We start from the raw sequence: 27,689 nt of genomic DNA, 5'->3' as shown, positions 1-27,689 counted from the left end.
TTGGACCGCAGAATGTTGGACCGCAGAATGTTGGACCGCAGAATGTTGAATCCGTTGGACCGCAGAATGTTGGACCGCAGAATGTTGAATCTGTTTGACCGCAGAATGTTGGACCGCAGAATGTTGAATCCGTTGGACCGCAGAATGTTGGACCGCAGAATGTTGAATCTGTTGGACCGCAGAATGTTGAATCCGTTTGACCGCAGAATGTTGAATCTGTTGGACCGCAGAATGTTGAATCTGTTGGACCGCAGAATGTTGAATCTGTTTGACCGCAGAATGTTTGACCGCAGAATGTTGGACCGCAGAATGTTGAATCTGTTTGACCGCAGAATGTTTGACCGCAGAATGTTTGACCGCAGAATGTTTGACCGCAGAATGTTGGACCGCAGAATGTTGAATCCGTTGGACCGCAGAATGTTGGACCGCAGAATGTTGAATCTGTTGGACTGCAGAATGTTGGACCGCAGAATGTTGGACCGCAGAATGTTGAATCTGTTGGACCGCAGAATGTTGAATCTGTTGGACCGCAGAATGTTGAATCTGTTTGACCGCAGAATGTTGGACCGCAGAATGTTGAATCCGTTGGACCGCAGAATGTTGGACCGCAGAATGTTGAATCTGTTGGACCGCAGAATGTTGAATCCGTTTGACCGCAGAATGTTGAATCTGTTGGACCGCAGAATGTTGAATCTGTTGGACCGCAGAATGTTGAATCTGTTTGACCGCAGAATGTTTGACCGCAGAATGTTTGACCGCAGAATGTTTGACCGCAGAATGTTGGACCGCAGAATGTTGAATCTGTTTGACCGCAGAATGTTTGACCGCAGAATGTTTGACCGCAGAATGTTTGACCGCAGAATGTTTGACCGCAGAATGTTGACCGCAGAATGTTGGACCGCAGAATGTTGAATCCGTTGGACCGCAGAATGTTGGACCGCAGAATGTTGAATCTGTTGGACTGCAGAATGTTGGACCGCAGAATGTTGAATCCGTTGGACCGCAGAATGTTGGACCGCAGAATGTTGAATCTGTTGGACCGCAGAATGTTGAATCTGTTGGACCGCAGAATGTTGAATCTGTTGCACCGCAGAATGTTGAATCTGTTGGACCGCAGAATGTTGAATCTGTTGCACCGCAGAATGTTGAATCTGTTGCACCGCAGAATGTTGAATCCGTTGGACCGCAGAATGTTGAATCCTAATGATCAAGTGCTTGTCTCACTACTGGTAACGTTGCTGTGAGATTTTTAAAGACAAAGGAGAAAGCAAAAGACAGGAACAGGAAGAAAGAGATTGTATCAATAGACAGATATATTTGAGACCGTTAACCATGAGATAGAGCAGTGTTAACCAGAGGCGATTGACAAGGCCTTGTGGCTGATTTGAGAGGTTGAAGAGAGCGTCGTTCTCGACCTTTACCTCCCCCCCCAGGCCCCTCAGACTAGCATTCCGTTTGGAACATAGTCTGTTGACTGGCAGATCTGAGAGAGGTGTTTTAAACCGCAATAGGAAAACCTGGTAAACTAAGATAACTTCTCGGGGAAAGAAAAGCTTGTAACTCCATTTTGGCCCCTTTTTGAAAAATTGTTACAATGTATTGAAAGTAACTCGATGTAATCTGAACATTTTCATGACTCTAGTCTAGAACCAACCACTCTAGAACCAACCACTCTAGAACCAAGGAAAACGTTTTCCAAAATAACCTCCTGAAGTTTCATAAATGTATATTCATTAATGGTCAAACGTGGATGTTCTTTTCCTTTTTTCCTGAAAATATGGTTTTAGACAGCGATGATAACACAGCACTTTCCTACCCCCCTGATTGTAATATCAAGGTCAATTACAAATAAAGACCATCTGTTCCAGGAGGACGGACTGCTCTCTGGACAGCAGCAAGGCTACGGGGCCACGGCTCTAATCAAGAGACTGGACAGCCCTTCTGATTCTTCTCAGACTTGATCACTAACCCGCATCCCCCCCCCCCTAACGCTTACACTCTTAGCTCGAACCTCAGACGAGCCAAGGTAGGGGCACAGCAAACCGAACCAACAATCACCACACGCTTCTCTGTCCACTATTCTCTTAAGGGTGAATCCTAACTTCCTGTTTAAGTCAGATTAGAATGCAGTCTCTGCATTTTGACATTTGTGCATAAACAAGTGGAAGTCAGGATTCCCTCTTTTATCTGAACCTCTTTCACTTTTGACCAAAAAAGGGGTCGAGATTTCCTGGAAGTTTTTTTATTACTAAGATGTGTCTTTTCTAATTGGCTAAAAGTCATAGGAAGCTTTCTGGAAAAATGTTACCCCTCACATCTCAATCCTCTTTTCCCCTCACATCTCAATCCTCTTTTCCCCTCACATCTCAATCCTCTTTTCCCCTCACATCTCAATCCTCTTTTCCCCTCACATCTCAATCCTCTTTTCCCCTCACATCTCAATCCTCTTTTCCCCTCACATCTCAATCCTCTTTTCCCCTCACATCTCAATCCTCTTTTCCCCTCACATCTCAATCCTCTTTTCCCCTCACATCTCAATCCTCTTTTCCCCTCACATCTCAATCCTCTTTTCCCCTCACATCTCAATCCTCTTTTCCCCTCACATCTCAATCCTCTTTTCCCCTCACATCTCAATCCTCTTTTCCCCTCACATCTCAATCCTCTTTTCCCCTCACATCTCAATCCTCTTTTCCCCTCACATCTCAATCCTCTTTTCCCCTCACATCTCAATCCTCTTTTCCCCTCACATCTCAATCCTCTTTTCCCCTCACATCTCAATCCTCTTTTCCCCTCACATCTCAATCCTCTTTTCCCCTCTTGTCCTTCCATCTTCACTTTCCACCTCACGCTCCAGATTCCATGATTTATGCACAGCTTCTGATCATTTCACCTGTTCGTAGTATCTCTGTAGTACAATAGGATGTATGTAGTATCTCTGTAGTATAATAGGATGTACAATAGGATGTGTGTAGTATCTCTGTAGTATAATAGGATGTACAATAGGATGTGTGTAGTATCTCTGTAGTATAATAGGATGTATGTAGTATCTCTGTAGTATAATAGGATGTACAATAGGATGTGTGTAGTATCTCTGTAGTACAATAGGATGTGTGTAGTATCTCTGTAGTACAATAGGATGTATGTAGTATCTCTGTAGTATAATAGGATGTACAATAGGATGTGTGTAGTATCTCTGTAGTATAATAGGATGTACAATAGGATGTGTGTAGTATCTCTGTAGTATAATAGGATGTACAATAGGATGTGTGTAGTATCTCTGTAGTATAATAGGATGTACAATAGGATGTGTGTAGTATCTCTGTAGTATAATAGGATGTACAATAGGATGTGTGTAGTATCTCTGTAGTATAATATGATGTATGTAGTATCTCTGTAGTATAATAGGATGTACAATAGGATGTGTGTAGTATCTCTGTAGTATAATAGGATGTATGTAGTATCTCTGTAGTATAATAGGATGTACAATAGGATGTGTGTAGTATCTCTGTAGTACAATAGGATGTATGTAGTATCTCTGTAGTATAATAGGATGTGTGTAGTATAATAGGATGTATGTAGTATCTCTGTAGTATAATAGGATGTGTGTAGTATCTCTGTAGTACAATAGGATGTGTGTAGTATCTCTGTAGTATAATAGGATGTGTGTAGTATCTCTTTAGTATAATAGGATGTGTGTAGTATCTCTTTAGTATAATAGGATGTGTGTAGTATCTCTTTAGTACAATAGGATGTGTGTAGTATCTCTGTAGTATAATAGGATGTACAATAGGATGTGTGTAGTATCTCTGTAGTACAATAGGATGTATGTAGTATCTCTGTAGGATAATAGGATGTGTGTAGTATCTCTGTAGTATAATAGGATGTGTGTAGTATCTCTGTAGTATAATAGGATTTATGTAGTATCTCTGTAGTATAATAGGATGTATAATAGGATGTGTGTAGTATCTCTGTAGTACAATAGGATGTATGTAGTATCTCTGTAGGATAATAGGATGTGTGTAGTATCTCTTTAGTACAATAGGATGTATGTAGTATCTCTGTAGTATAATAGGATGTACAATAGGATGTGTGTAGTATCTCTGTAGTATAATAGGATGTATGTCGTATCTCTGTAGGATAATAGGATGTGTGTAGTATCTCTTTAGTACAATAGGATGTATGTTGTATCTCTTTAGTATAATAGGATGTGTGTAGCATCTCTGTAGTATAATAGGATGTATGTAGTATCTCTGTAGGATAATAGGATGTATGTAGTATCTCTTTAGTATAATAGGATGTGTGTAGTATCTCTGTAGTATAATAGGATGTGTGTAGTATCTCTGTAGTACAATAGGATGTATGTAGTATCTCTGTAGGATAATAGGATGTGTGTAGTATCTCTTTAGTATAATAGGATGTATGTAGTATCTTTGTAGTATAATAGGATGTATGTAGTATCTCTGTAGTATAATAGGATGTATGTAGTATCTCTGTAGTACAATAGGATGTATGTAGTATCTCTGTAGTACAATAGGATGTATGTAGTATCTCTGTAGGATAATAGGATGTGTGTAGTATCTATTTAGTATAATAGGATGTGTGTAGTATCTCTGTAGTATAATAGGATGTGTGTAGTATCTCTGTAGTATAATAGGATGTGTGTAGTATCTCTGTAGTATAATAGGATGTGTGTAGTATCTCTGTAGTATAATAGGATGTGTGTAGTATCTCTTTAGTATAATAGGATGTATGTAGTATCTCTGTAGTACAATAGGATGTGTGTAGTATCTCTGTAGTATAATAGGATGTGTGTAGTATCTCTGTAGTATAATAGGATGTGTGTAGTATCTCTGTAGTACAATAGGATGTAGTATAATAGGATGTGTGTAGTATCTCTGTAGTACAATAGGATGTATGTAGTATCTCTGTAGGATAATAGGATGTATGTAGTACAATAGGATGTGTGTAGTATCTCTGTAGTACAACAGGATGTGTGTGGTAACTCATGTTTGTGTAGTTGGGTCTATAAATACACTGAGTGGACAAAACATTAAGAACACCATCCTAATATTGAGTTGCACCACTTTTGTCCGGTGTTCCTAATGTTTTGTACACCCAGTGTACATTCTATTTTATGTAGCATATTATGTTTATTGGTATTTTAGTTTTTCCGTTATGTTGCCACGGATACTAAAACAGTTGGTCTACTTGCTCTTGTAATAATATTAGTTGCAAAATTCTAGTTTCGAGGGGGGAAAAAAGTTTGGTTTCCATAAATCCTGGTTGTGAGATTCCTGGAGATGTTAGGAAAGAACTTTGTAACCCATGGTCTTAGGCTGGAACGTGATTGACAAATTGTTTTGATTGACAGGCCCCTTCAGATCCCGAGGACGGGACCCTCCCTGCCTCCGCAGTCCTCGAAGGAACCAGGTTTTAGAGACGGACGATCTGCTGGAGACACACACACACACACACACACACACACACACACACACACACACACACACACACACACACACACACACAGTAAATCACCAGCATCTCCCACCCTGTGGAATGTGAAGTTTAGGGGAGGAGCACAATCAGGAAGTGTTTATGACCACTTCCCTTTAACACTGTCCAAAAATACATATTATTTCTGTGTAATTTCTAGATGTGCCATATCTAATCTACAAAATGTTTACTGTCCAAAATTAGCACAAATAATACTGTCGTTCTACAGTATACACTGAGTATAGAAAACATGAACACCTGCTCTTTCCTTGACAGACTGACCAGGTGAAAGATATGATCCCTTATTGATGTCACTTGTTAAATCCACTTCAAGGAAAGAAGTGAAAAGTGAAAGAAGGATTCTTCAGACATGGATTGTGTTGTGTGTGCCATTCAAAATATACATATACCTATAATATAATAATATAATAATAATATATGCCATTTAGCAGACGCTTTTATCCAAAGCGACTTACAGTCATGTGTGCATACATTCTACGTATGGGTGGTCCCGGGAATCGAACCCACTACCCTGGCGTTACAAGCGCCATGCTCTACCAACTGTGCTACAGAAGGACATGGATTGTGTTGTGTGTGCCATTCAAAAGGTGAATGGGGCAAGACAAAATATTTATGTGCCTTTGAACAGGGTATGGTAGTAGATGGCAGGTGTACCGGTTTGTGTCAAGAACTGCAATGCTGCTGGGTTTTTCCAAGCTCAACGGTTTCCTGTGTGTATCATGAATGGTCCACCACCCAAAGGACATCCAGCCAACTTGACACAACTGTGGGAAGCGTTGGAGTCGCCATGGGCCAGCAGCATCCCTGTGGAACGCTTTCGACACCTTGTAGAGTCCATGCCCCGAAGAATTTGAGGCGTTTCTGAGGGCAAAAGGGGGGTGCTAGCCTCAAAGTATCATTTAGCTTTTTTTGTTTTAAGACCAAATCTAAAGTTTTGAGGATCCAGACACAATTTTTTTATTTTCTATATATTTTTTTTACTAACCCCAATCCTCGTTGTGCAGTACGGTGGCTCTGGGGGGGGTAAAAACAACAAATGAGTCCTTTTAGAAATCGTTAAGACGTTGTACGGATGAAATTGTGTCATTCTGAACTTTTATCCAACACATTATATTTAATTTTGTGGCGACTGAAGCGTCACTTCTTCGTTTCATTCTAGCAGCGGACTGACTACAGAGAATGGAACAGCTGAATGGAGGGAAATGGCTTGAGTTGCAAGAAATGGAATATAACGTCTGCGGATAAAGTTCGGAGAAGGACACCATGTCACGTGTAAAGACCTGCAGCTCTATACTGAGCGAGTTGTCCATTTCTAAAAGGACGTTTTTTGGAGCGTGTTGTTTTTTTTTTTTTTTTCAGAGCCTCCCCCCGTACTACACAACGAGGAAGTGAATCGCAGGTGTGGGTAATTTTCTCAAAAACAAATGTAAGAATATAGACTTAGTTGTAAAAAAAATAAAATAAAGCAAACTTGTCCTTTTTTAAGGTTTCAGTTGCATGGAAGCATTACTAAAACTACCACAAAGACACGTGACATCAGTTTTCAATATGTAGCCATTTGAGGTTGATTGTTTTTGCTAATCTTTTGTCGTTAACTTGTATTTTTTTTAAATTAATCTTTGAAAGAATGCACAAATATCTTGGAGAAATGTTTTTACAAATACTGATTTGATTGTAAAATGAGCAATTGATGACGTAATAAAACACAGCTGGGAAGGTGCGTTATGTTGTCGTGTCAACACTAATAAAAGGTAGATTATTTTATACTACCTGTATCTAGTGATTTCCCTCCACTGTCACTTTTCTAGAAACACAGATTTATAGTTGTGTATAACAGTCCGTGTTGTTCTGTAAATGTCACATCTGTTTAACAAGCAGGTCTGTTTGTTGAAATAAAGAATGGTTTCCTAAAGGTATTTGAGCGATTTTCAATGTTGAATCTGTACCTGTTTTCCTCATCGTCACCACATCCTGCTAGCGTAGCATGCCCACTGTCAGACTGGCCCTTTTAACAGAGCACAACTACCTCATAGATGATGTCACATCCTGCTAGCATAGCATGCCCACTGTCTGACTGGCCCTTTTTAACAGAGCACAACTACCTCATAGATGATGTCACATCCTGCTAGCATAGCATGCCCACTGTCAGACTGGCCCTTTTTAACAGAGCACAACTACCTCATAGATGATGTCACATCCTGCTAGCATAGCATGCCCACTGTCAGACTGGCCCTTTTAACAGAGCACAACTACCTCATAGATGACGTCACATCCTGCTAGCGTAGCATGCCCACTGTCAGACTGGCCCTTTTTACAGAGCACAACTACCTCATAGATGACGTCACATCCTGCTAGCATAGCATGCCCACTGTCAGACTGGCCCTTTTTACAGAGCACAACTACCTCATAGATGATGTCACATCCTGCTAGCATAGCATGCCCACTGTCTGACTGGCCCTTTTTACAGAGCACAACTACCTCATAGATGACGTCACATCCTGCTAGCATAGCATGCCCACTGTCTGACTGGCCCTTTTTACAGAGCACAACTACCTCATAGATGACGTCACATCCTGCTAGCGTAGCATGCCCACTGTCAGACTGGCCCTTTTTACAGAGCACAACTACCTCATAGATGACATCACATCCTGCTAGCATAGCATGCCCACTGTCAGACTGGCCCTTTTTACAGAGCACAACTACCTCATAGATGACGTCACATCCTGCTAGCATAGCATGCCCACTGTCAGACTGGCCCTTTTAACAGAGCACAACTACCTCATAGATGACGTCACATCCTGCTAGCATAGCATGCCCACTGTCAGACTGGCCCTTTTTACAGAGCACAACTACCTCATAGATGACGTCACATCCTGCTAGCGTAGCATGCCCACTGTCAGACTGGCCCTTTTTACAGAGCACAACTACCTCATAGATGACGTCACATCCTGCTAGCAGAGCATGCCCACTGTCAGACTGGCCCTTTTTACAGAGCACAACTACCTCATAGATGACGTCACATCCTGCTAGCATAGCATGCCCACTGTCAGACTGGCCCTTTTTTTACAGAGCACAACTACCTCATAGATGACGTCACATCCTGCTAGCATAGCATGCCCACTGTCAGACTGGCCCTTTTTACAGAGCACAACTACCTCATAGATGACGTCACATCCTGCTAGCATAGCATGCCCACTGTCAGACTGGCCCTTTTTTACAGAGCGCACCTACCTCCATAGACACTAGGTGGCGACATTATCAAGAATTCTATGAACCAATATTTAGTCGTTTTTTTTTTCCTCCAGGCAGCATGGGCCTATGATGAAACCACATCACTGACGTCGTGCAGTAAGTCAGGCGAGGGTAGTTGTGAGCGTTTGACATCGTCGTGCACTGACTTGACGGGAGAGATGCTATGGATGTGGAGGAAGTTGATGTCAACTGGCAGCATATGATTTCAATGGCGTTGCTCTCATCTGATTTGTGCAGTGTTTGCGTGATGGTTAAGTCCAGCCGCCTCGGGACTGATTCCATCTCCTATTTTGGCTCTTCTCATATATCGGCGCCCCTGTCACACACACAAAAATAAAGGATTTACCCTGGGAGAGGAGCTACGTGGTGGAGGGCCTGGACTGGCATGGCGCAGAGCCAGATGGAGCTCTGTGTTGCCTGTTCAAACAGTGGCATTGATGGTGCTGGTTAAGGGCTGTACTGTACACGGCACACTACACGGCACTCACTACACATCACACACTACACTGCACTCACTATACATCACTCACTACACGGCACTCACTACACACCACTCACTACACGGCACTCACTCCACACCACTCACTACACGGCACTCACTACACACCACTCACTACACACCACTCACTACTAGAGAGAGAGGGAGGGGAAAATAATGAGGGGAAGACAGAGGTAGGGAAGAGGAGAAAGTGGGACTGAGAGGAAGGGAAATAGGTGTCCAGAGAGAAGGAGACAGAGGGGATGAATAAATAATAAACATTAGGTGGATGTGTACATGTAATCACACATAATGGACAAGTTGTATTGTATTTACATCTCCCGCTCTGAGACATCCTCGGAGAGTGGGGTCATGACCAGGGTCTGAACCTGGAGCATTTAGAGCTAGGTACCTTGCTCAAAGGCACATCGGCAGTTTTTTCCCCCCACCTGGTCGTTTTGGAGCAACCTTTCGGGTTACTGCCCCCAACGCGCTCTTAACCGCTACCCGCAACCCTTAATTAATTAATGATTAGAAATGTAGATTCTCATCAACACAATATTGGTCATGTAGACTGAATGTTCTGAGCCAGGGGGTGGTGCTGCTACACAGTTAACTGTTAAGACACGAGGATACAAAAGAGAGAGAGAGACAGAGAGAGAGAGAGACATGGAGAGAGAGAGAGAGACAGAGAGAGACATGGAGAGAGAGAGAGATGGAGAGAGAGAGACATGGAGAGAGAGAGAGATGGAGAGAGAGCGATAGATGGAGAGAGAGAGATTGAGAGATATGGAGAGAGAGAGAGGGAGATGGAGAGAGAGCGATAGATGGAGAGAGAGAGAGATTGAGAGAGAGAGAGAGAGAGATAGATGGAGAGTGAGAGATTGAGAGATATGGAGAGAGAGAGAGATGAGAGACGGAGAGAGTGAGAGAGAGAGAGAGATGGAGAGTGAGAGATTGAGAGACATGGAGAGAGAGAGAGAGATATTGAGAGACATGGAGAGAGAGAGAGAGAGAGAGAGAGAGAGAGAGAGAGAGACATGGAGAGAGAGAGAGAGAGACGGAGAGAGAGAGAGAGAGACAGAGAGAGAGAGAGAGACATGGAGAGAGAGAGATTGAGAGATATGGAGAGAGAGATGGAGAGAGGGAGAGAGAGAGAGCGATAGATGGAGAGTGAGAGATTGAGAGATATGGAGAGAGAGAGAGATGAGAGACGGAGAGAGTGAGAGAGAGAGAGAGAGATGGAGAGATTGAGAGACATGGAGAGAGAGAGAGACATGGAGAGAGAGAGAGAGAGAGAGAGAGAGAGAGAGAGAGAGAGAGAGAGAGAGAGAGAGAGAGAGAGAGAGAGAGAGAGAGAGAGAGAGAGAGAGAGAGAGAGAGAGAGAGAGAGAGAGAGAGAGAGAGAGAGAGAGAGATTGAGAGACATGGAGAGAGAGAGAGAGAGATTGAGAGACATGGAGAGAGAGAGAGAGAGAGAGAGAGAGATGAAGAGAGATTGAGAGACATGGAGAGAGAGAGAGAGATGAAGAGAGATGGAGAGAGAGACAGAGAGAGACAGAGAGAGAGATTGAGAGACATGGAGAGAGAGAGAGAGAGAGATGAAGAGAGATGGAGAGAGATAGTGGTTTCTCATCAACAGCGCTGTTGAATGCAGGTACCCTTTATTGAGAAACAAAGCTTTGCCAGCTGGTCTCATCAAAGGTTTTCCTTATTATCTCAACGATGTACCGTTGTTCGATCATTTAACCTACACTGTGTGTGTGTGAACGGGTTGTAATTCAGTACAGTATTGAAAAAATAACCCCACCAACAAAAACATCACTGGTACTCAGGACCTCAAGCATTTGATGCCAAAAGTGTTCAACCAAACTATGATATCAACCATTTTGTTACGAGAGCTGATTGAAATGTAGACTCTCTGTGTCGTGTAGACTCTCTGGGTCGTGTAGACTCTCTGGGTCGTGTAGACTCTCTCTCTGTGTCGTGTAGACTCTCTGTGTCGTGTAGACTCTCTGTGTTGTGTAGACTCTCTGTGTCGTATAGACTCTCTCTCTGTGTCGTGTAGACTCTCTGTGTCGTGTAGACTCTCTGGGTCGTGTAGACTCTCTCTCTGTGTCGTGTAGACTCTCTGTGTCGTGTAGACTCTCTGTGTCGTGTAGACTCTCTGTGTTGTGTAGACTCTCTGTGTCGTGTAGACTCTCTCTCTGTGTCGTGTAGACTCTCTGTGTTGTGTAGACTCTGAGTCGTGTAGACTCTCTCTCTGTGTTGTGTAGACTCTCTGTGTCGTGTAGACTCTCTCTCTGTGTCGTGTAGACTCTCTGTGTTGTGTAGACTCTGAGTCGTGTAGACTCTCTCTCTGTGTCGTGTAGACTCTCTGTGTCGTGTAGACTCTGAGTCGTGTAGACTCTCTCTCTGTGTCGTGTAGACTCTCTGTGTTGTGTAGACTCTCTGTGTTGTGTAGACTCTGAGTCATGTAGACTCTCTCTCTGTGTCGTGTAGACTCTCTGTGTCGTGTAGACTCTCTGTGTCGTGTAGACTCTCTGTGTTGTGTAGACTCTGAGTCGTGTAGACTCTCTGTGTCGTGTAGACTCTCTGTGTCGTGTAGACTCTCTGTGTTGTGTAGACTCTCTGAGTCGTGTAGACTCTCTGAGTCGTGTAGACTCTCTGTGTCGTGTAGACTCTCTGTGTCGTGTAGACTCTCTGAGTCGTGTAGATTCTCTGAGTCGGGTAGACTCTCTGTGTTGTGTAGACTCTCTGTGTCGTGTAGACTCTCTGTGTCGTGTAGACTCTCTGTGTCGTGTAGACTCTCTGAGTCGTGTAGACTCTCTGTGTCGTGTAGACTCTCTGTGTCGTGTAGACTCTCTGAGTCGTGTAGACTCTCTGAGTCGTGTAGACTCTCTGTGTCGTGTAGACTCTCTGAGTCGTGTAGATTCTCTGTGTCGTGTAGACTCTCTGAGTCGTGTAGACTCTCTGTGTCGTGTAGACTCTCTGTGTCGTGTAGACTCTCTGAGTCGTGTAGACTCTCTGTGTCGTGTAGACTCTCTGAGTCGTGTAGATTCTCTGTGTTGTGTAGACTCTCTGTGTCGTGTAGACTCTCTGAGTCGTGTAGATTCTCTGTGTCGTGTAGACTCTCTGTATCGTGTAGATTCTCTGTGTCGTGTAGACTCTCTGTGTCGTGTAGACTCTCTGTGTCGTGTAGACTCTCTGAGTCGTGTAGACTCTCTGAGTCGTGTAGATTCTCTGTGTCGTGTAGACTCTCTGTGTCGTGTAGACTCTCTGAGTCGTGTAGACTCTCTGTGTCGTGTAGACTCTCTGAGTCGTGTACATTAAAGTCATTTACATTTAAGTCATTTAGCAGACGCTCCTATCCAGAGCGACTAACAAATTGGTGCATTCACCTTATGACATCCAGTAGAACAGTCACTTTACAATAGTGCATCTAAATCTTAAAGGGGGGTGAGAAGGATTACTTATCCTATCCTAGGTATTCCTTAAAGAGGTGGGGTTTCAGGTGTCTCCGGAAGGTGGTGATTGACTCCGCTGTCCTGGCGTCGTGAGGGCGTTTGTTCCACCATTGAGGGGCCAGAGCAGCGAACAGTTTTGACTGGGCTGAGCGGGAACTGTACTTCCTCAGTGGTAGGGAGGCGAGCAGGCCAGAGGTGGATGAACGCAGTGCCCTTGTTTGGGTGTAGGGCCTGATCAGAGTGTAGACTCTCTGTGCCGTGTAGACTCTCTGAGTCGTGTAGACTCTCTGAGTCGTGTAGATTCTCTGAGTCGTGTAGACTCTCTGAGTCGTGTAGATTCTCTGAGTCGTGTAGACTCTCTGTGTCGTGTAGACTCTCTGTGTCGTGTTGGACCTAGTAGAGCACCCCCCCCCACCCCCTCCCCCATTTTACATCTTCTAGTCCATCCTCCAACTCTATTATAGCTTCCATCTGTTGGGCTACTTCATGTGGTCTGTCTTCCAGAATGGCAGTGTTAAGTCACTGAAGCCACAAGGTGTATCAAGTGATACTCTACCCTCTACATCAGGGGTGGGCACCTCCAGTCCTCCAGGGTCTGGTTGGTGACACACCTTTTCACCATCCCTTAGGAAACACAGCTGATTAATGATATTGTATTCTATAACTGAAGATTCAAGTGATTAGGTGATTATTGGAGTCAGGTGTGTCAGCTGAGGCTGGGGGTAAAACTGTGACACCAATCAGGCACTCGAGGACTGGAGTTGCCCACCCCTTGCTCTGCATGCTGCACTACGTTGACCAGGGTCCATAGGGCTGTTAGTAAAACTAGTGCACTACTTTAACCAGGGTCCATAGGGCTGTTAGTAAAACTAGTGCACTACTTTAACCAGGGTCCATAGGGCTGTTAGTAAAACTAGTGCACTACTTTAACCAGGGTCCATAGGGCTGTTAGTAAAACTAGTGCACTACTTTAACCAGGGTCCATAGGGCTGTTAGTAAAACTAGTGCACTACTTTAACCAGGGTCCATAGGGTTCTTAGTAAAACTAGTGCACTACTTTAACCAGGGTCCATAGGGTTCTTAGTAAAACTAGTGCACTACTTTGACCAGGGTCCATAGGGCTGTTAGTAAAACTAGTGCACTACTTTGACCAGGGTCCATAGGGCTATTGGTAAAACTAGTGCACTACTTTAACCAGGGTCCATAGGGCTGTTAGTAAAACTAGTGCACTACTTTGACCAGGGTCCATAGGGCTATTGGTAAAACTAGTGCACTACTTTAACCAGGGTCCATAGGGCTGTTAGTAAAACTAGTGCACTACTTTGACCAGGGTCCATAGGGCTGTTGGTAAAACTAGTGCACTACTTTAACCAGGGTCCATAGGGTTCTTAGTAAAACTAGTGCACTACTTTAACCAGGGTCCATAGGGCTGTTGGTAAAACTAGTGCACTATATAGTGGATAGGGTACCACTTACAACTGCCAGACGCTGCTTCTCATGTGGTGTGTTTTCCGTTATGACAGTGTTAAGTTGAGAAGCCACGTGGAATCTGACTGTCCCTGTCTCTCAACCAAGCTGTGGGTCTAATAACACCAAGATGTCTCCTGAACGTTTTGAAGGGAAAACCGCTCAACACACGAGATGAGATGGGTGGCTTTAAAAGGCACAATCTGGGATATTTCATTCAAGTGTGGTTTTATTTCTCCACAGCCACCGACAACTAAACTGAGCTTGGGCTGGATAAATGTTGCCACTCTCAAATGAAACATCCCAGATTGTGGGTTTAAAGCCAGTCGTCTCAGTGTGTTGAGATTGACAGTCATTGGGGTGGAAACACAAACTCCAGATTGTGGGTTTAAGTGTTCTTCTCTCCTGTCGCTTGATTGGCTGCTGCAGTTGGGGCAGAACGTGTTCCAGCGTTGAGGCAGAGGCTGACCACATGCCGGTTTCTTTTGTGTTTCTTTTTTATTTACTTAAACCGCAATTTAACCAGGAAGGGCTGATTGAGATTAAAAATCTCTTTTTCAAGAGCGCCCTGGCCAAGATAGGCAGCACCAAGTCATTACAAAATAATTACAGACAGACAACATGAAAAAAACATCAAGTAATCTAGTAAAAACCATTGAATTCACAAGAGTATAACCAAATCAAAAACAGCTAAATAAATACACTGACAGGTCAGGGAATCAGCCTCAAAAATCCTTCATCAGTGGCTGGGTAGCCTAGTGGTTAGAGTGTAGAGGCGGCAGGGTAGCCTAGTGGTTAGAGTGTAGAGGCGGCAGGGTAGCCTAGTGGTTAGAGTGTAGAGGCGGCAGGGTAGCCTAGTGGTTAGAGTGTAGAGGCGACAGGGTAGCCTAGTGGTTAGAGTGTAGAGGCGACAGGGTAGCCTAGTGGTTAGAGTGTAGAGGTGGCAGGGTAGCCTAGTGGTTAGAGTGTAGGGGCGGTAGGGTAGCCTAGTGGTTAGAGTGTAGAGGCGGCAGGGTAGCCTAGTGGTTAGAGTGTAGAGGCGGCAGGGTAGCCTAGTGGTTAGAGTGTAGAGGCGGCAGGGTAGCCTAGTGGTTAGAGTGGAGGGGCGGCAGGGTAGCCTAGTGGTTAGAGTGTAGGGCGGCAGGGTTGCCTAGTGGTTAGAGTGTAGAGGTGGCAGGGTAGCCTAGTGGTGGTTAGAGTGGTAGAGGTGGCAGGGTAGCCTAGTGGTTAGAGTGTAGAGGTGGCAGGGTAGCCTAGTGGTTAGAGTGTAGAGGCGGCAGGGTAGCCTAGTGGTTAGAGGTGGCAGGGTAGAGGCGACAGGGTAGCCTAGTGGTTAGAGTGTAGAGGCGGCAGGGTAGCCTAGTGGTTAGAGTGTAGAGAGGCGGCAGGGTAGTCTAGTGGTTAGAGTGTAGAGGCGGCAGGGTAGCCTAGTGGTTAGAGTGTTGGGCTAGTAACCGGAAGGTTGCAAGTTCAAACCCCTGAGCTGACAAGGTACAAATCTGTCGTTCTGCCCCTGAACAGGCAGTTAACCCACTGTTCCTAGGCCGTCATTGAAAATAAGAATTTGTTCTTAACTGACTTGCCTAGTTAAATAAAGGTTAAAAATACAATTTTTAAAAACACCACATTGTCCTAGTTTAAATGTATTTTGTAAGGCGTTCCAAGATGATGGTGCAGAGGACATAAAAGCCCTTACCAAATTCAGTTTGGACAGTTAGCAGGATAAAGTCCAGCGAACGAAGAGACGACCCACCACATTTCTGAACAATAAAAATGAACAAATAAAATGGTAGTAAACCCAAAATGGTTTTGTAAATAAAAGTATACCAGTGCCTGAGCCTACGAGTGACTAGAGAAGGCCAGCCAACCCTGGTATACAAAGTGCAGTGGTGCGTAAGGGTTTTGTAGATTAAAATAAATCTCAAAGTGCCATGGTAAAGAGTGTCAATTGATCTCAAACACTGAGCAGAAGCATTCATATATAAAATATCCCCATAGTCTAGTAAAGGCATAAATGTAGCTGATACTAGCCTCCTTCTGGTTTCAAAAGAAAAACAGGCCTTATTCCTAAAATAAAATCCCCATTTCAGCTTCAATATTTTTGTAAGTTGATGAATATGCAATTTAAAAGAGAGGCCATCATCAATTAAAATTCCAAGATATTTAAATGAGGTTACAACCTCAATCTCCTTGCCCTGACAGGTAGTAATAGGTGAAATATTCAGAGGTTTATTTCTTGCATTAGAAAACAGCATTAGTTTAGTTTTGTCAGTATTGAGGATAAGCTTCAGTAGTTTGCATGTTCTGGAAGGCTTTTATAAGAGATGAAGCACAACAGTAAATAACAGTATCATCAGCATAAAAATGAAGATGTGCATTTTGGACATTTTTGTCTAAATCATTTATATAAATAGTGAATAAGAGAGGACCAAGTACAGAGCCTTGGGGCACACCATTCAAGACAGACAATTTAACAGACGTAAGTCCATCAAATTGAGTGCACTGAGTTCTATCAGACAGATAGTTAGCAAACCATGCAACTGCATGCTCTGAAAGACCTCCACTCGACAATCTCTGCCTTATTATAGCACGATCAACTGTATCAAAAGCCTTAGAGAGATCAATACAAAGTGAGACACAGTGCTGTTTTTTGTCAATGGCTTCAGTGATATCATTTAAAACCTTCATGGCTGCTGTAATTGTGCTCTGCTTCTTCCTTAAGCCCGATTGGTACATTGATAAAAATAGAGTTACTAAATAAAAACCCTTTTAGCTGTTCACTTACAAGGGTTTCAAGTATTTTCACCAGGGGTGACAGCTTTGAGATTGGCCTATAATTATTTAAAAGAGTTGGATCTCTCCCTTTTAAAAGTGGTAGGACAAATGCTGATTTCCAGATCTTTGGAATTTCATTACATTCCAGGGTTAGATTGAACAGATATCTAAGTGGTTCAGCTATGAAATCAGCTGTCAGATTTAAAAAGCAAGGATCCAAAAGATCAGGACCTGCAGGCTTTCTCTGATCTAAGGATTTCAGGGCTTTATGTACCACCTGCACTGAGAATGGCAAAAAGCTAAAAGTTTGACCAGCTCTCACTGGTTCATCCACACAGGGTTGTACAGAGACAGAAGACACTGAATCAAACAGCCTACCAGACGATACAAAGTGCTCATTGAAACAATTGTTTAATTTATGGTGAGAGGAAAAGGAAGAAGGGAGCGTCTGGCGGCTACACTTACATCTCTAAACGGGGCAAGAAGGGAGCCTCTAGCTGCTACGCTACATCTCTAAACGGGGCAAGAAGGGAGCCTCTAGCTGCTACGCTACATCTCTAAACGGGGCAAGAAGGGAGCGTCTGGCGGCTACGCTACATCTCTAAACGGGGCAAGAAGGGAGCGTCTGGCGGCTACGCTACATCTCTAAACGGGGCAAGAAGGGAGCGTCTGGCGGCTACGCTACATCTCTAAACGGGGCAAGAAGGGAGCGTCTGGCGGCTACGCTACGTCTCTAAACGGGGCAAGAAGGGAGCGTCTGGCGGCTACGCTACATCTCTAAACGGGGCAAGAAGGGAGCGTCTGGCGGCTACGCTACATCTCTAAACGGGGCAAGAAGGGAGCGTCTGGCGGCTACGCTACATCTCTAAACGGGGCAAGAAGGGAGCGTCTGGCGGCTACGCTACATCTCTAAACGGGACAAGAAGGGAGCGTCTGGCGGCTACGCTACATCTCTAAACGGGGCAAGAAGGGAGCGTCTGGCGGCTACGCTACGTCTCTAAACGGGGCAAGAAGGGAGCCTCTAGCTGCTACGCTACATCTCTAAACGGGGCAAGAAGGGAGCCTCTAGCTGCTACGCTACATCTCTAAACGGGGCAAGAAGGGAGCCTCTAGCTGCTACGCTACATCTCTAAACGGGGCAAGAAGGGAGCCTCTAGCTGCTACGCTACATCTCTAAACGGGGCAAGAAGGGAGCATCTGGCGGCTACGCTACGTCTCTAAACGGGGCAAGAAGGGAGCCTCCGGTGGCTAAGCTAAAATCTCTAAATGGTGGAAAGAAGTGTGCCTCAGGCTGTTTTGGCTTTTAGTGTGGCGCTAACTCCCGCCCATCTCAATATTGGTCTGTGGCTCCGCCCCTCCATTAAATGATTTGTGGAGGCTGCATCCTGTCCAGACGCTATGGAAACAAGGGCTGTGTTGTGTCACACACACACACACACACACACATCTAGAGATTGGTTGGTTGGTCGACCCCTCCATTAAACGATTAGTTAAGTGTGTACTCTGTACAGGCGTGATCGAAACAGGGGTTATAGGCTGGCTTATATAAGACTGTTATCCCCCATGACCCCCATCTAACCAGACTGAACTGGGACACAGATATCACCCCATTCTGAACAGGGACACAGATATCACCCCATACTGAACAGGGACACAGATATCACCCCATACTGAACAGGGACACAGATATCACCCCATACTGAACAGGGACACAGATATCACCCCATACTGAACAGGGACACAGATATCACCCCATACTGAACAGGGACACAGATATCACCCCATTCTGAACAGGGACACAGATATCACCCCATTCTGAACAGGGACACAGATATCACCCCATACTGAACAGGGACACAGATATCACCCCATACTGAACAGGGTCACAGATATCACCCCATACTGAACAGGGTCACAGATATCACCCCATACTGAACAGGGTCACAGATATCACCCCATACTGAACAGGGACACAGATATCACCCCATACTGAACAGGGACACAGATATCACCCCATACTGAACAGGGTCACAGATATCACCCCATACTGAACAGGGACACAGATTTATTTATTTTTTATTTTTTTATTTCACCTTTATTTAACCAGGTAGGCCAGTTGAGAACACCTTTATTTAACCAGGTAGGCCAGTTGAGAACACCTTTATTTAACCAGGTAGGCCAGTTGAGAACACCTTTATTTAACCAGGTAGGCCAGTTGAGAACACCTTTATTTAACCAGGTAGGCCAGTTGAGAACACCTTTATTTAACCAGGTAGGCCAGTTGAGAACACCTTTATTTAACCAGGTAGGCCAGTTGAGAACACCTTTATTTTAACCAGGTAGGCCAGTTGAGAACACCTTTATTTAACCAGGTAGGCCAGTTGAGAACACCTTTATTTAACCAGGTAGGCCAGTTGAGAACACCTTTATTTAACCAGGTAGGCAAGTTGAGAACAAGTTCTCATTTACAATTTCGACCTGGCCAAGATAAAGCAAAGCAGTTCGACAGAAACAACGACACAGAGTTACACATGGAGTAAAACAAACATACAGTCAATAATACAGTATAAACAAGTCTATATACAATGTGAGCAAATGAGGTGAGAAGGGAGGTAAAGGCAAAAAAGGCCATGGTGGCAAAGTAAATACAATATAGCAAGTAAAACACTGGAATGGTAGTTTTGCAATGGAAGAATGTGCAAAGTAGAAATAAAAATAATGGGGTGCAAAGGAGCAAAATAAATAAATAAATTAAATACAGTTGGGAAAGAGATAGTTGTTTGGGCTAAGTTATAGGTGGGCTATGTACAGGTGCAGTAATCTGTGAGCTGCTCTGACAGTTGGTGCTTAAAGCTAGTGAGGGAGATAAGTGTTTCCAGTTTCAGAGATTTTTGTAGTTCGTTCCAGTCATTGGCAGCAGAGAACTGGAAGGAGAGGCGGCCAAAGAAAGAATTGGTTTTGGGGGTGACTAGAGAGATATACCTGCTGGAGCGTGTGCTACAGGTGGGAGATGCTATGGTGACCAGCGAGCTGAGATAAGGGGGGACTTTACCTAGCAGGGTCTTGTAGATGACATGGAGCCAGTGGGTTTGGCGACGAGTATGAAGCGAGGGCCAGCCAACGAGAGCGTACAGGTCGCAATGGTGGGTAGTATATGGGGCTTTGGTGACAAAACGGATTGCACTGTGATAGACTGCATCCAATTTGTTGAGTAGGGTATTGGAGGCTATTTTGTAAATGACATCGCCAAAGTCGAGGATTGGTAGGATGGTCAGTTTTACAAGGGTATGTTTGGCAACATGAGTGAAGGATGCTTTGTTGCGAAATAGGAAGCCAATTCTAGATTTAACTTTGGATTGGAGATGTTTGATATGGGTCTGGAAGGAGAGTTTACAGTCTAACCAGACACCTAAGTATTTGTAGTTGTCCACGTATTCTAAGTCAGAGCCGTCCAGAGTAATGATGTTGGACAGGCGGGTAGGTGCAGGTAGCGATCGGTTGAAGAGCATGCATTTAGTTTTACTTGTATTTAAGAGCAATTGGAGGCCACGGAAGGAGAGTTGTATGGCATTGAAGCTTGCCTGGAGGGTTGTTAACACAGTGTCCAAAGAAGGGCCGGAAGTATACAGAATGGTGTCGTCTGCGTAGAGGTGGATCAGAGACTCACCAGCAGCAAGAGCGACCTCATTGATGTATACAGAGAAGAGAGTCGGTCCAAGAATTGAACCCTGTGGCATCCCCATAGAGACTGCCAGAGGTCCGGACAGCAGACCCTCCGATTTGACACACTGAACTCTATCAGAGAAGTTGTTGGTGAACCAGGCGAGGCAATCATTTGAGAAACCAAGGCTGTCGAGTCTGCCGATGAGGATGTGGTGATTGACAGAGTCGAAAGCCTTGGCCAGATCAATGAATACGGCTGCACAGTAATGTTTCTTATCGATAGCGGTTAAGATATCGTTTAGGACCTTGAGTGTGCACCCATGATGAGGTCCTGTTAGACCAGCAGGGTGATGAGGAGGCCAGGGTGATGAGGAGGTCCTGTTAAACCAGCGGTGTGATGAGGAGGTCCTGTTAAACCAGCAGGGTGATGTGGAGGCCAGGGTGATGAGGTCCTGTTAAACCAAAAGGGTGATGAGGAGGCCAAGGTGATGAGGAGGCCAGGTTGATGAGGTCCTGTTAAACCAGCAGGGTGAGGAGGAGGTCCTGTAAAACCAGCAGGGTCATGAGGAGGCCAGGGTGTTGAGGAGGTCTTGTTAAACCAGCACTGAGACGAGGAGGTCAGGGTGATGAGGAGGCCCTGTTAGACCAGCAGGGTGATGAGGAGGTCCTGTTAAACCAGCAGGGTGATGAGGAGGCCAGGGTGATGAGGAGGCCCTGTTAGACCAGCAGGGTGATGAGGAGGTCCTGTTAGACCAGCAGGGTGATGAGGAGGCCCTGTTAAACCAGCAGGGTGATGAGGAGGTCCTGTTAAACCAGCAGGGTGATGAGGAGGCCCTGTTAAACCAGCAGGGTGATGAGGAGGCCCTGTTAAACCAGCAGGGTGATGAGGATGCCCTGTTAAACCAGCAGGGTGATGAGGAGGTCCTGTTAAACAAGTAGGGTGATGAGGATGCCAGGGTGATGAGGAGGTCCTGTTAAACCATCAGGGTGATGGCTTGGTCCTGTTAGACCAGCAGGGTGATGAGGAGGTCCTGTTAGACCAACAGGGTGATGAGGAGGTCCTGTTAAACCATCAGGGTGATGAGGAGGTCCTGCAGGGTGATGAGGAGGTCCTGTTAAACCAGCAGGGTGATGAGGAGGTCCTGTTAGACCAGCAGGGTGATGAGGAGGTCCTGTTAAACCAGCAGGGTGATGAGGAGGCCCTGCAGGGTGATGAGGAGGTCCTGTTAAACCAGCAGGGTGATGAGGAGGCCAGGGTGATGAGGAGGTCCTGTTAGACCAGCAGGGTGATGAGGAGGTCCTGTTAGATCAGCAGGGTGATGAGGAGGTCCTGTTAAACAAGCAGGGTGATGAGGAGGTCCTGTTAGATCAGCAGGGTGATGAGGAGGTCCTGTTAAACCAGCAGGGTGATGAGGAGGTCCTGTTAAACCAGCAGGGTGATGAGGAGGCCAGGGTGATGAGGAGGTCCTGTTAAACCAGCAGGGTGAAGAGGAGGTCCTGTTAGATCAGCAGGGTGATGAGGAGGTCCTGTTAAACCACTCTTACTGACAGATGTGGCTGCTCGTGTGATGTATTGTTGTCTCTACCTTCTTGCCCTTTGTGCTGTTGTCTGTGCCCAATGATGTTTGTACCATGTTTTGTGATGCTACCATGCTGTTGTCATGTTGTGTTGCTACCATGTTGTGTTTTCATGTGTTACTGCAATGCTGTGTTGTTGTCTTAGGTCTCTCTTTATGTAGTGTTGTCTCTCTTTATGTAGTGTTGTCTCTCTGTATGTAGTGGTGTCTCTCTTTATGTAGTGTTGTCTCTCTATATGTAGTGTTGTCTCTCTTTATGTAGTGGTGTCTCTCTTTATGTAGTGTTGTCTCTCTTTATGTAGTGTTGTCTCTCTTTATGTAGTGTTGTCTCTCTTTATGTAGTGTTGTCTCTCTTGTCGTGATGTCTCTCTTTATGTAGTGTTGTCTCTCTTGTCGTGATGTCTCTCTTGTCGTGTTGTCTCTCTTGTCGTGATGTCTCTCTTGTCGTGTTGTCTCTCTTGTCGTGTTGTCTCTCTTGTCGTGTTGTCTCTCTTGTCGTGATGTCTCTCTTGTCGTGATGTCTCTCTTGTCGTGATGTCTCTCTTGTCGTGATGTCTCTCTTGTCGTGATGTCTCTCTTGTCGTGTTGTCTCTCTTGTCGTGATGTCTCTCTTGTCGTGTTGTCTCTCTTGTCGTGATGTCTCTCTTGTCGTGTTGTCTCTCTGTATGTAGTGTTGTCTCTCTTTATGTAGTGTTGTCTCTCTTGTCGTGATGTCTCTCTTGTCGTGTTGTCTCTCTTGTCGTGATGTCTCTCTTGTCGTGTTGTCTCTCTTGTCGTGATGTCTCTCTTGTCGTGTTGTCTCTCTTGTCGTGATGTCTCTCTTGTCGTGTTGTCTCTCTTGTCGTGATGTCTCTCTTGTCGTGATGTCTCTCTTGTCGTGATGTCTCTCTTGTCGTGATGTCTCTCTTGTCGTGATGTCTCTCTTTATGTAGTGTTGTCTCTCTTTATGTAGTGTTGTCTCTCTTTATGTAGTGTTGTCTCTCTTGTCGTGATGTCTCTCTTGTCGTGATGTCTCTCTTGTCGTGATGTGTGTTTTGTCCTATATTTTTATTTAAATGTTTTTATCCCTTCCCCCGTCCCCGCAGGAGGCCTTCTTCCTTTTGGTTGGCCGTCATTGTAAATAATAATTTGTTCTTAGCTGACTTGTTAAATAAAATAAACCTGCATGGTGTGAAGAGGGGTCACCCAGCAGAAGTCAGGAGACAGAAGTTGTGTTTGTACAAAGCTAGGGAACTCCAGGCAGGCAGCTCGTTCAGTAAAAATACTTTATGATTTAGCCTTCTGCCAAGCGGAGCTCAAGGTGAAAAATACACAAGTTCCTCGTGCTCGGGAAAGTAGTGTTGTCTCTCTTTATGTAGTGTTGTCTCTCTTTATGTAGTGGTGTATCTCTTTATGTAGTGGTGTCTCTCTGTATGTAGTGTTGTCTCTCTTTATGTAGTGTTGTCTCTCTTTATGTCCTCCCCAGAAACATCCAAGTGGAGGCCTGTATTCAATCACTCTCCTTCCCAGGCTTTATTCCGCCCTCCATCTTGGGATAAATATACGACAAAAGCTAGAAAGCCATATTATTAAAATAAACATTTGTCACCATTATTTGATTAACTTAAAGAAGAATTTCACTTGCCTTAGTTCAAAGCTTCAATATAGAGATGATTGATGATTGTTACCAGTAACTGTCTCACTAGTAACTCCCAGATTATTGTACCTTGAACAGTCTTGACAGCAAAACATATCATTTGATTGCTTCCTTGGCTTTGTTTCTTCTGCAAACTATTCTATTCTATTACCTATAATTACGGTGTCCATATTAGGACAGCCTCAGTTTCTCAATGATTGTCCTAATATGGACACCGTATTGTATATAGAGAGCAATAGAGTCTTACCTCCATTTGAACTGAGGCCTGAACTTAGTGAAACCAGAAGACAGGGATGCAGTGGAAAAAGGCCAGAGTGTAGGGACATGGCTGTTTTGGTTTCAGTACCAGAGAGTCAGGACCCACAGCCAGAGAGTCAGGACCCACAGCCAGAGAGTCAGGACCCACAGCCAGAGAGTCAGGACCCACAGCCAGAGAGTCAGGACCCACAGTCAGAGTGCTGCTCGGCAACAAACAGAGAGTCAGGACCCACAGCCAGAGAGTCAGGACCCACAGTCAGAGTGCTGCTCGGCAACAAACAGAGAGTCAGGACCCACAGTCAGAGTGCTGCTCGGCAACAAACAGAGAGTCAGGACCCACAGTCAGAGTGCTGCTCGGCAACAAACAGAGAGTCAGGACCCACAGTCAGAGAGTCAGGACCCACAGCCAGAGAGTCAGGACCCACAGCCAGAGAGTCAGGACCCACAGCCAGAGAGTCAGGACCCACAGTCAGAGAGTCAGGACCCACAGCCAGAGAGTCAGGACCCACAGCCAGAGAGTCAGGACCCACAGCCAGAGAGTCAGGACCCACAGTCAGAGAGTCAGGACCCACAGCCAGAGAGTCAGGACCCACAGCCAGAGAGTCAGGACCCACAGCCAGAGAGTCAGGACCCACAGCCAGAGAGTCAGGACCCACAGACAGAGAGTCAGGACCCACAGCCAGAGAGTCAGGACCCACAGACAGAGAGTCAGGACCCACAGCCAGAGAGTCAGGACCCACAGCCAGAGAGTCAGGACCCACAAACAGAGAGTCAGGACCCACAGTCAGAGCGCTGCTCGGTGACAAACAGAGAGTCAGGACCCACAGCCAGAGAGTCAGGACCCACAGACAGAGAGTCAGGACCCACAGCCAGAGAGTCAGGACCCACAGCCAGAGAGTCAGGACCCACAAACAGAGAGTCAGGACCCACAGTCAGAGCGCTGCTCGGTGACAAACAGAGAGTCAGGACCCACAGCCAGAGAGTCAGGACCCACAGCCAGAGCGCTGCTCGGTGACAAACAGAGAGTCAGGACCCACAGCCAGAGAGTCAGGACCCACAGTCAGAGTGCTGCTCGGCAACAAACAGAGAGTCAGGACCCACAGTCAGAGTGCTGCTCGGCAACAAACAGAGAGTCAGGACTCACAGTCAGAGTGCTGCTCGGCAACAAACAGAGAGTCAGGACCCACAGTCAGAGAGTCAGGACCCACAGCCAGAGAGTCAGGACCCACAGCCAGAGAGTCAGGACCCACAGCCAGAGAGTCAGGACCCACAGCCAGAGAGTCAGGACCCACAGCCAGAGAGTCAGGACCCACAGCCAGAGAGTCAGGACCCACAGCCAGAGAGTCAGGACCCACAGCCAGAGAGTCAGGACCCACAGACAGAGAGTCAGGACCCACAGCCAGAGAGTCAGGACCCACAGACAGAGAGTCAGGACCCACAGCCAGAGAGTCAGGACCCACAGCCAGAGAGTCAGGACCCACAAACAGAGAGTCAGGACCCACAGTCAGAGCGCTGCTCGGTGACAAACAGAGAGTCAGGACCCACAGCCAGAGAGTCAGGACCCACAGCCAGAGCGCTGCTCGGTGACAAACAGAGAGTCAGGACCCAAAGCCAGAGCGCTGCTCGGTGACAATCATAGCTTCGGACAACTCATGCTGTCACAATGTTAAAGAGTGCTAAAATAAGCACAGAAGGAGAGGCTTTTGTTAGCTGTTTAGCCCTGTCACACTATTGATCTGAGCCGAGCCAAACTGTCCTGTCCTGTTTTGTTGTGGTCTCTGGGTGGGCAGGGTGTAATGTTGTGGTCTCTGGGTGGGCAGGGTGTAATATTGTGGTCGCTGGGTGGGCAGGGTGTAATGTTGTTGGGGTCTCTGGGTGGGCAGGGTGTAATGTTGTTGTGGTCTCTGGGTGGGCAGGGTGTAATGTTGTTGTGGTCTCTGGGTGGGCAGGGTGTAATGTTGTTGTGGTCTCTGGGTGGGTAGGGTGTAATGTTGTTGGGGTCTCTGGGTGGGCAGGGTGCAATGTTGTTGTTGTGGTCTCTGGGTGGGCAGGGTGTAATGTTGTGGTCTCTGGGTGGGCAGGGTGTAATGTTGTTGTTGGGGTCTCTGGGTGGGCAGGGTGTAATGTTGTTGTTGTGGTCTCTGGGTGGGCAGGGTGTAATGTTGTTGTTGTGGTCTCTGGGTGGGCAGGGTGTAATGTTGTTGTTGGGGTCTCTGGGTGGGCAGGGTGTAATGTTGTTGTTGTGGTCTCTGGGTGGGCAGGGTGTAATGTTGTTGTTGTGGTCTCTGGGTGGGCAGGGTGTAATGTTGTTGTTGGGGTCTCTGGGTGGGCAGGGTGTAATGTTGTTGTTGTGGTCTCTGGGTGGGCAGGGTGTAATGTTGTTGTTGTGGTCTCTGGGTGGGCAGGGTGTAATGTTGTTGTCTCTGGGTGGGCAGGGTGTAATGTTGTTGTGGTCTCTGGGTGGGCAGGGTGTAATGTTGTTGGGGTCTCTGGGTGGGCAGGGTGTAATGTTGTTGTTGTGGTCTCTGGGTGGGCAGGGTGTAATGTTGTTGTTGTAGTCTCTGGGTGGGCAGGGTGTAATGTTGTGGTCACTGGGTGGGCAGGGTGTAATGTTGTTGGGGTCTCTGGGTGGGCAGGGTGTAATGTTGTTGTTGTGGTCTCTGGGTGGGCAGGGTGTAATGTTGTTGTTGTGGTCTCTGGGTGGGCAGGGTGTAATGTTGTGGTCTCTGGGTGGGCAGGGTGTAATGTTGTTGTGGTCTCTGGGTGGGCAGGGTGTAATGTTGTTGTGGTCTCTGGGTGGGCAGGATGTAATGTTGTTGTGGTCTCTGGGTGGGCAGGGTGTAATGTTGTTGGGGTCTCTGGGTGGGCAGGGTGTAATGTTGTTGTTGTGGTCTCTGGGTGGGCAGGGTGTAATGTTGTTGTGGTCTCTGGGTGGGCAGGGTGTAATGTTGTTGTTGTGGTCTCTGGGTGGGCAGGGTGTAATGTTGTTGTGGGCAGGGTGTAATGTTGTTGTTGTGGTCTCTGGGTGGGCAGGGTGTAATGTTGTTGTTGGGGTCTCTGGGTGGGCAGGGTGTAATGTTGTTGTTGTGGTCTCTGGGTGGGCAGGGTGTAATGTTGTTGTGGTCTCTGGGTGGGCAGGGTGTAATGTTGTTGTCTCTGGGTGGGCAGGGTGTAATGTTGTGGTCTCTGGGTGGGCAGGGTGTAATGTTGTTGGGGTCTCTGGGTGGACAGGGTGTAATGTTGTTGTGGTCTCTGGGTGGGCAGGGTGTAATGTTGTTGTGGTCTCTGGGTGGGCAGGGTGTAATGTTGTTGTGGTCTCTGGGTGGGCAGGGTGTAATGTTGTTGTGGTCTCTGGGTGGGCAGGGTGTAATGTTGTTGTGGTCTCTGGGTGGGCAGGGTGTAATGTTGTTGTGGTCTCTGGGTGGGCAGGGTGTAATGTTGTTGTGGTCTCTGGGTGGGCAGGGTGTAATGTTGTTGTGGTCTCTGGGTGGACACTGAAATTAACTTGTGAACCGTTACCTCACTGACTCTCATGTACTTCCATACAAGCCCATCCTCAAAGATCCTGTGGCCTATGTTATTCAGAGCTCTTTGTGGAAACC

General features: G+C 46.0%; 1 protein-coding gene across 7 annotated transcripts in view; it reads left to right on the top strand.

The window, feature by feature from the left end:
* The window catches only part of LOC118381049 (feline leukemia virus subgroup C receptor-related protein 2-like), a 58,927-nt gene extending 52,725 nt beyond the window's left edge, over nucleotides 1–6,202 (top strand). For 2 of the 7 annotated variants that reach the window (XM_052471507.1, XM_052471506.1), the window contains exon 11: nucleotides 1,869–6,202. In XM_052471507.1, coding sequence (XP_052327467.1) covers nucleotides 1,869–1,961 — 93 coding nt within the window. In that variant the 3' untranslated portion in view covers nucleotides 1,962–6,202. The remainder of the gene's footprint in view (nucleotides 1–1,868) is intronic. The other 5 variants (XR_008071733.1, XR_008071736.1, XR_008071735.1 and 2 more) reach the window with 5 other exon arrangements.
* Nucleotides 6,203–27,689: the final 21,487 nt, after the last annotated feature.

This window comes from Oncorhynchus keta, chromosome 19 (assembly GCF_023373465.1).
Source record: "Oncorhynchus keta strain PuntledgeMale-10-30-2019 chromosome 19, Oket_V2, whole genome shotgun sequence".
NCBI lineage: Eukaryota > Metazoa > Chordata > Actinopteri > Salmoniformes > Salmonidae > Oncorhynchus > Oncorhynchus keta.
Note: the sequence above shows the minus strand (reverse complement) of the source record. Positions and strands in the feature narration are given on the sequence as shown.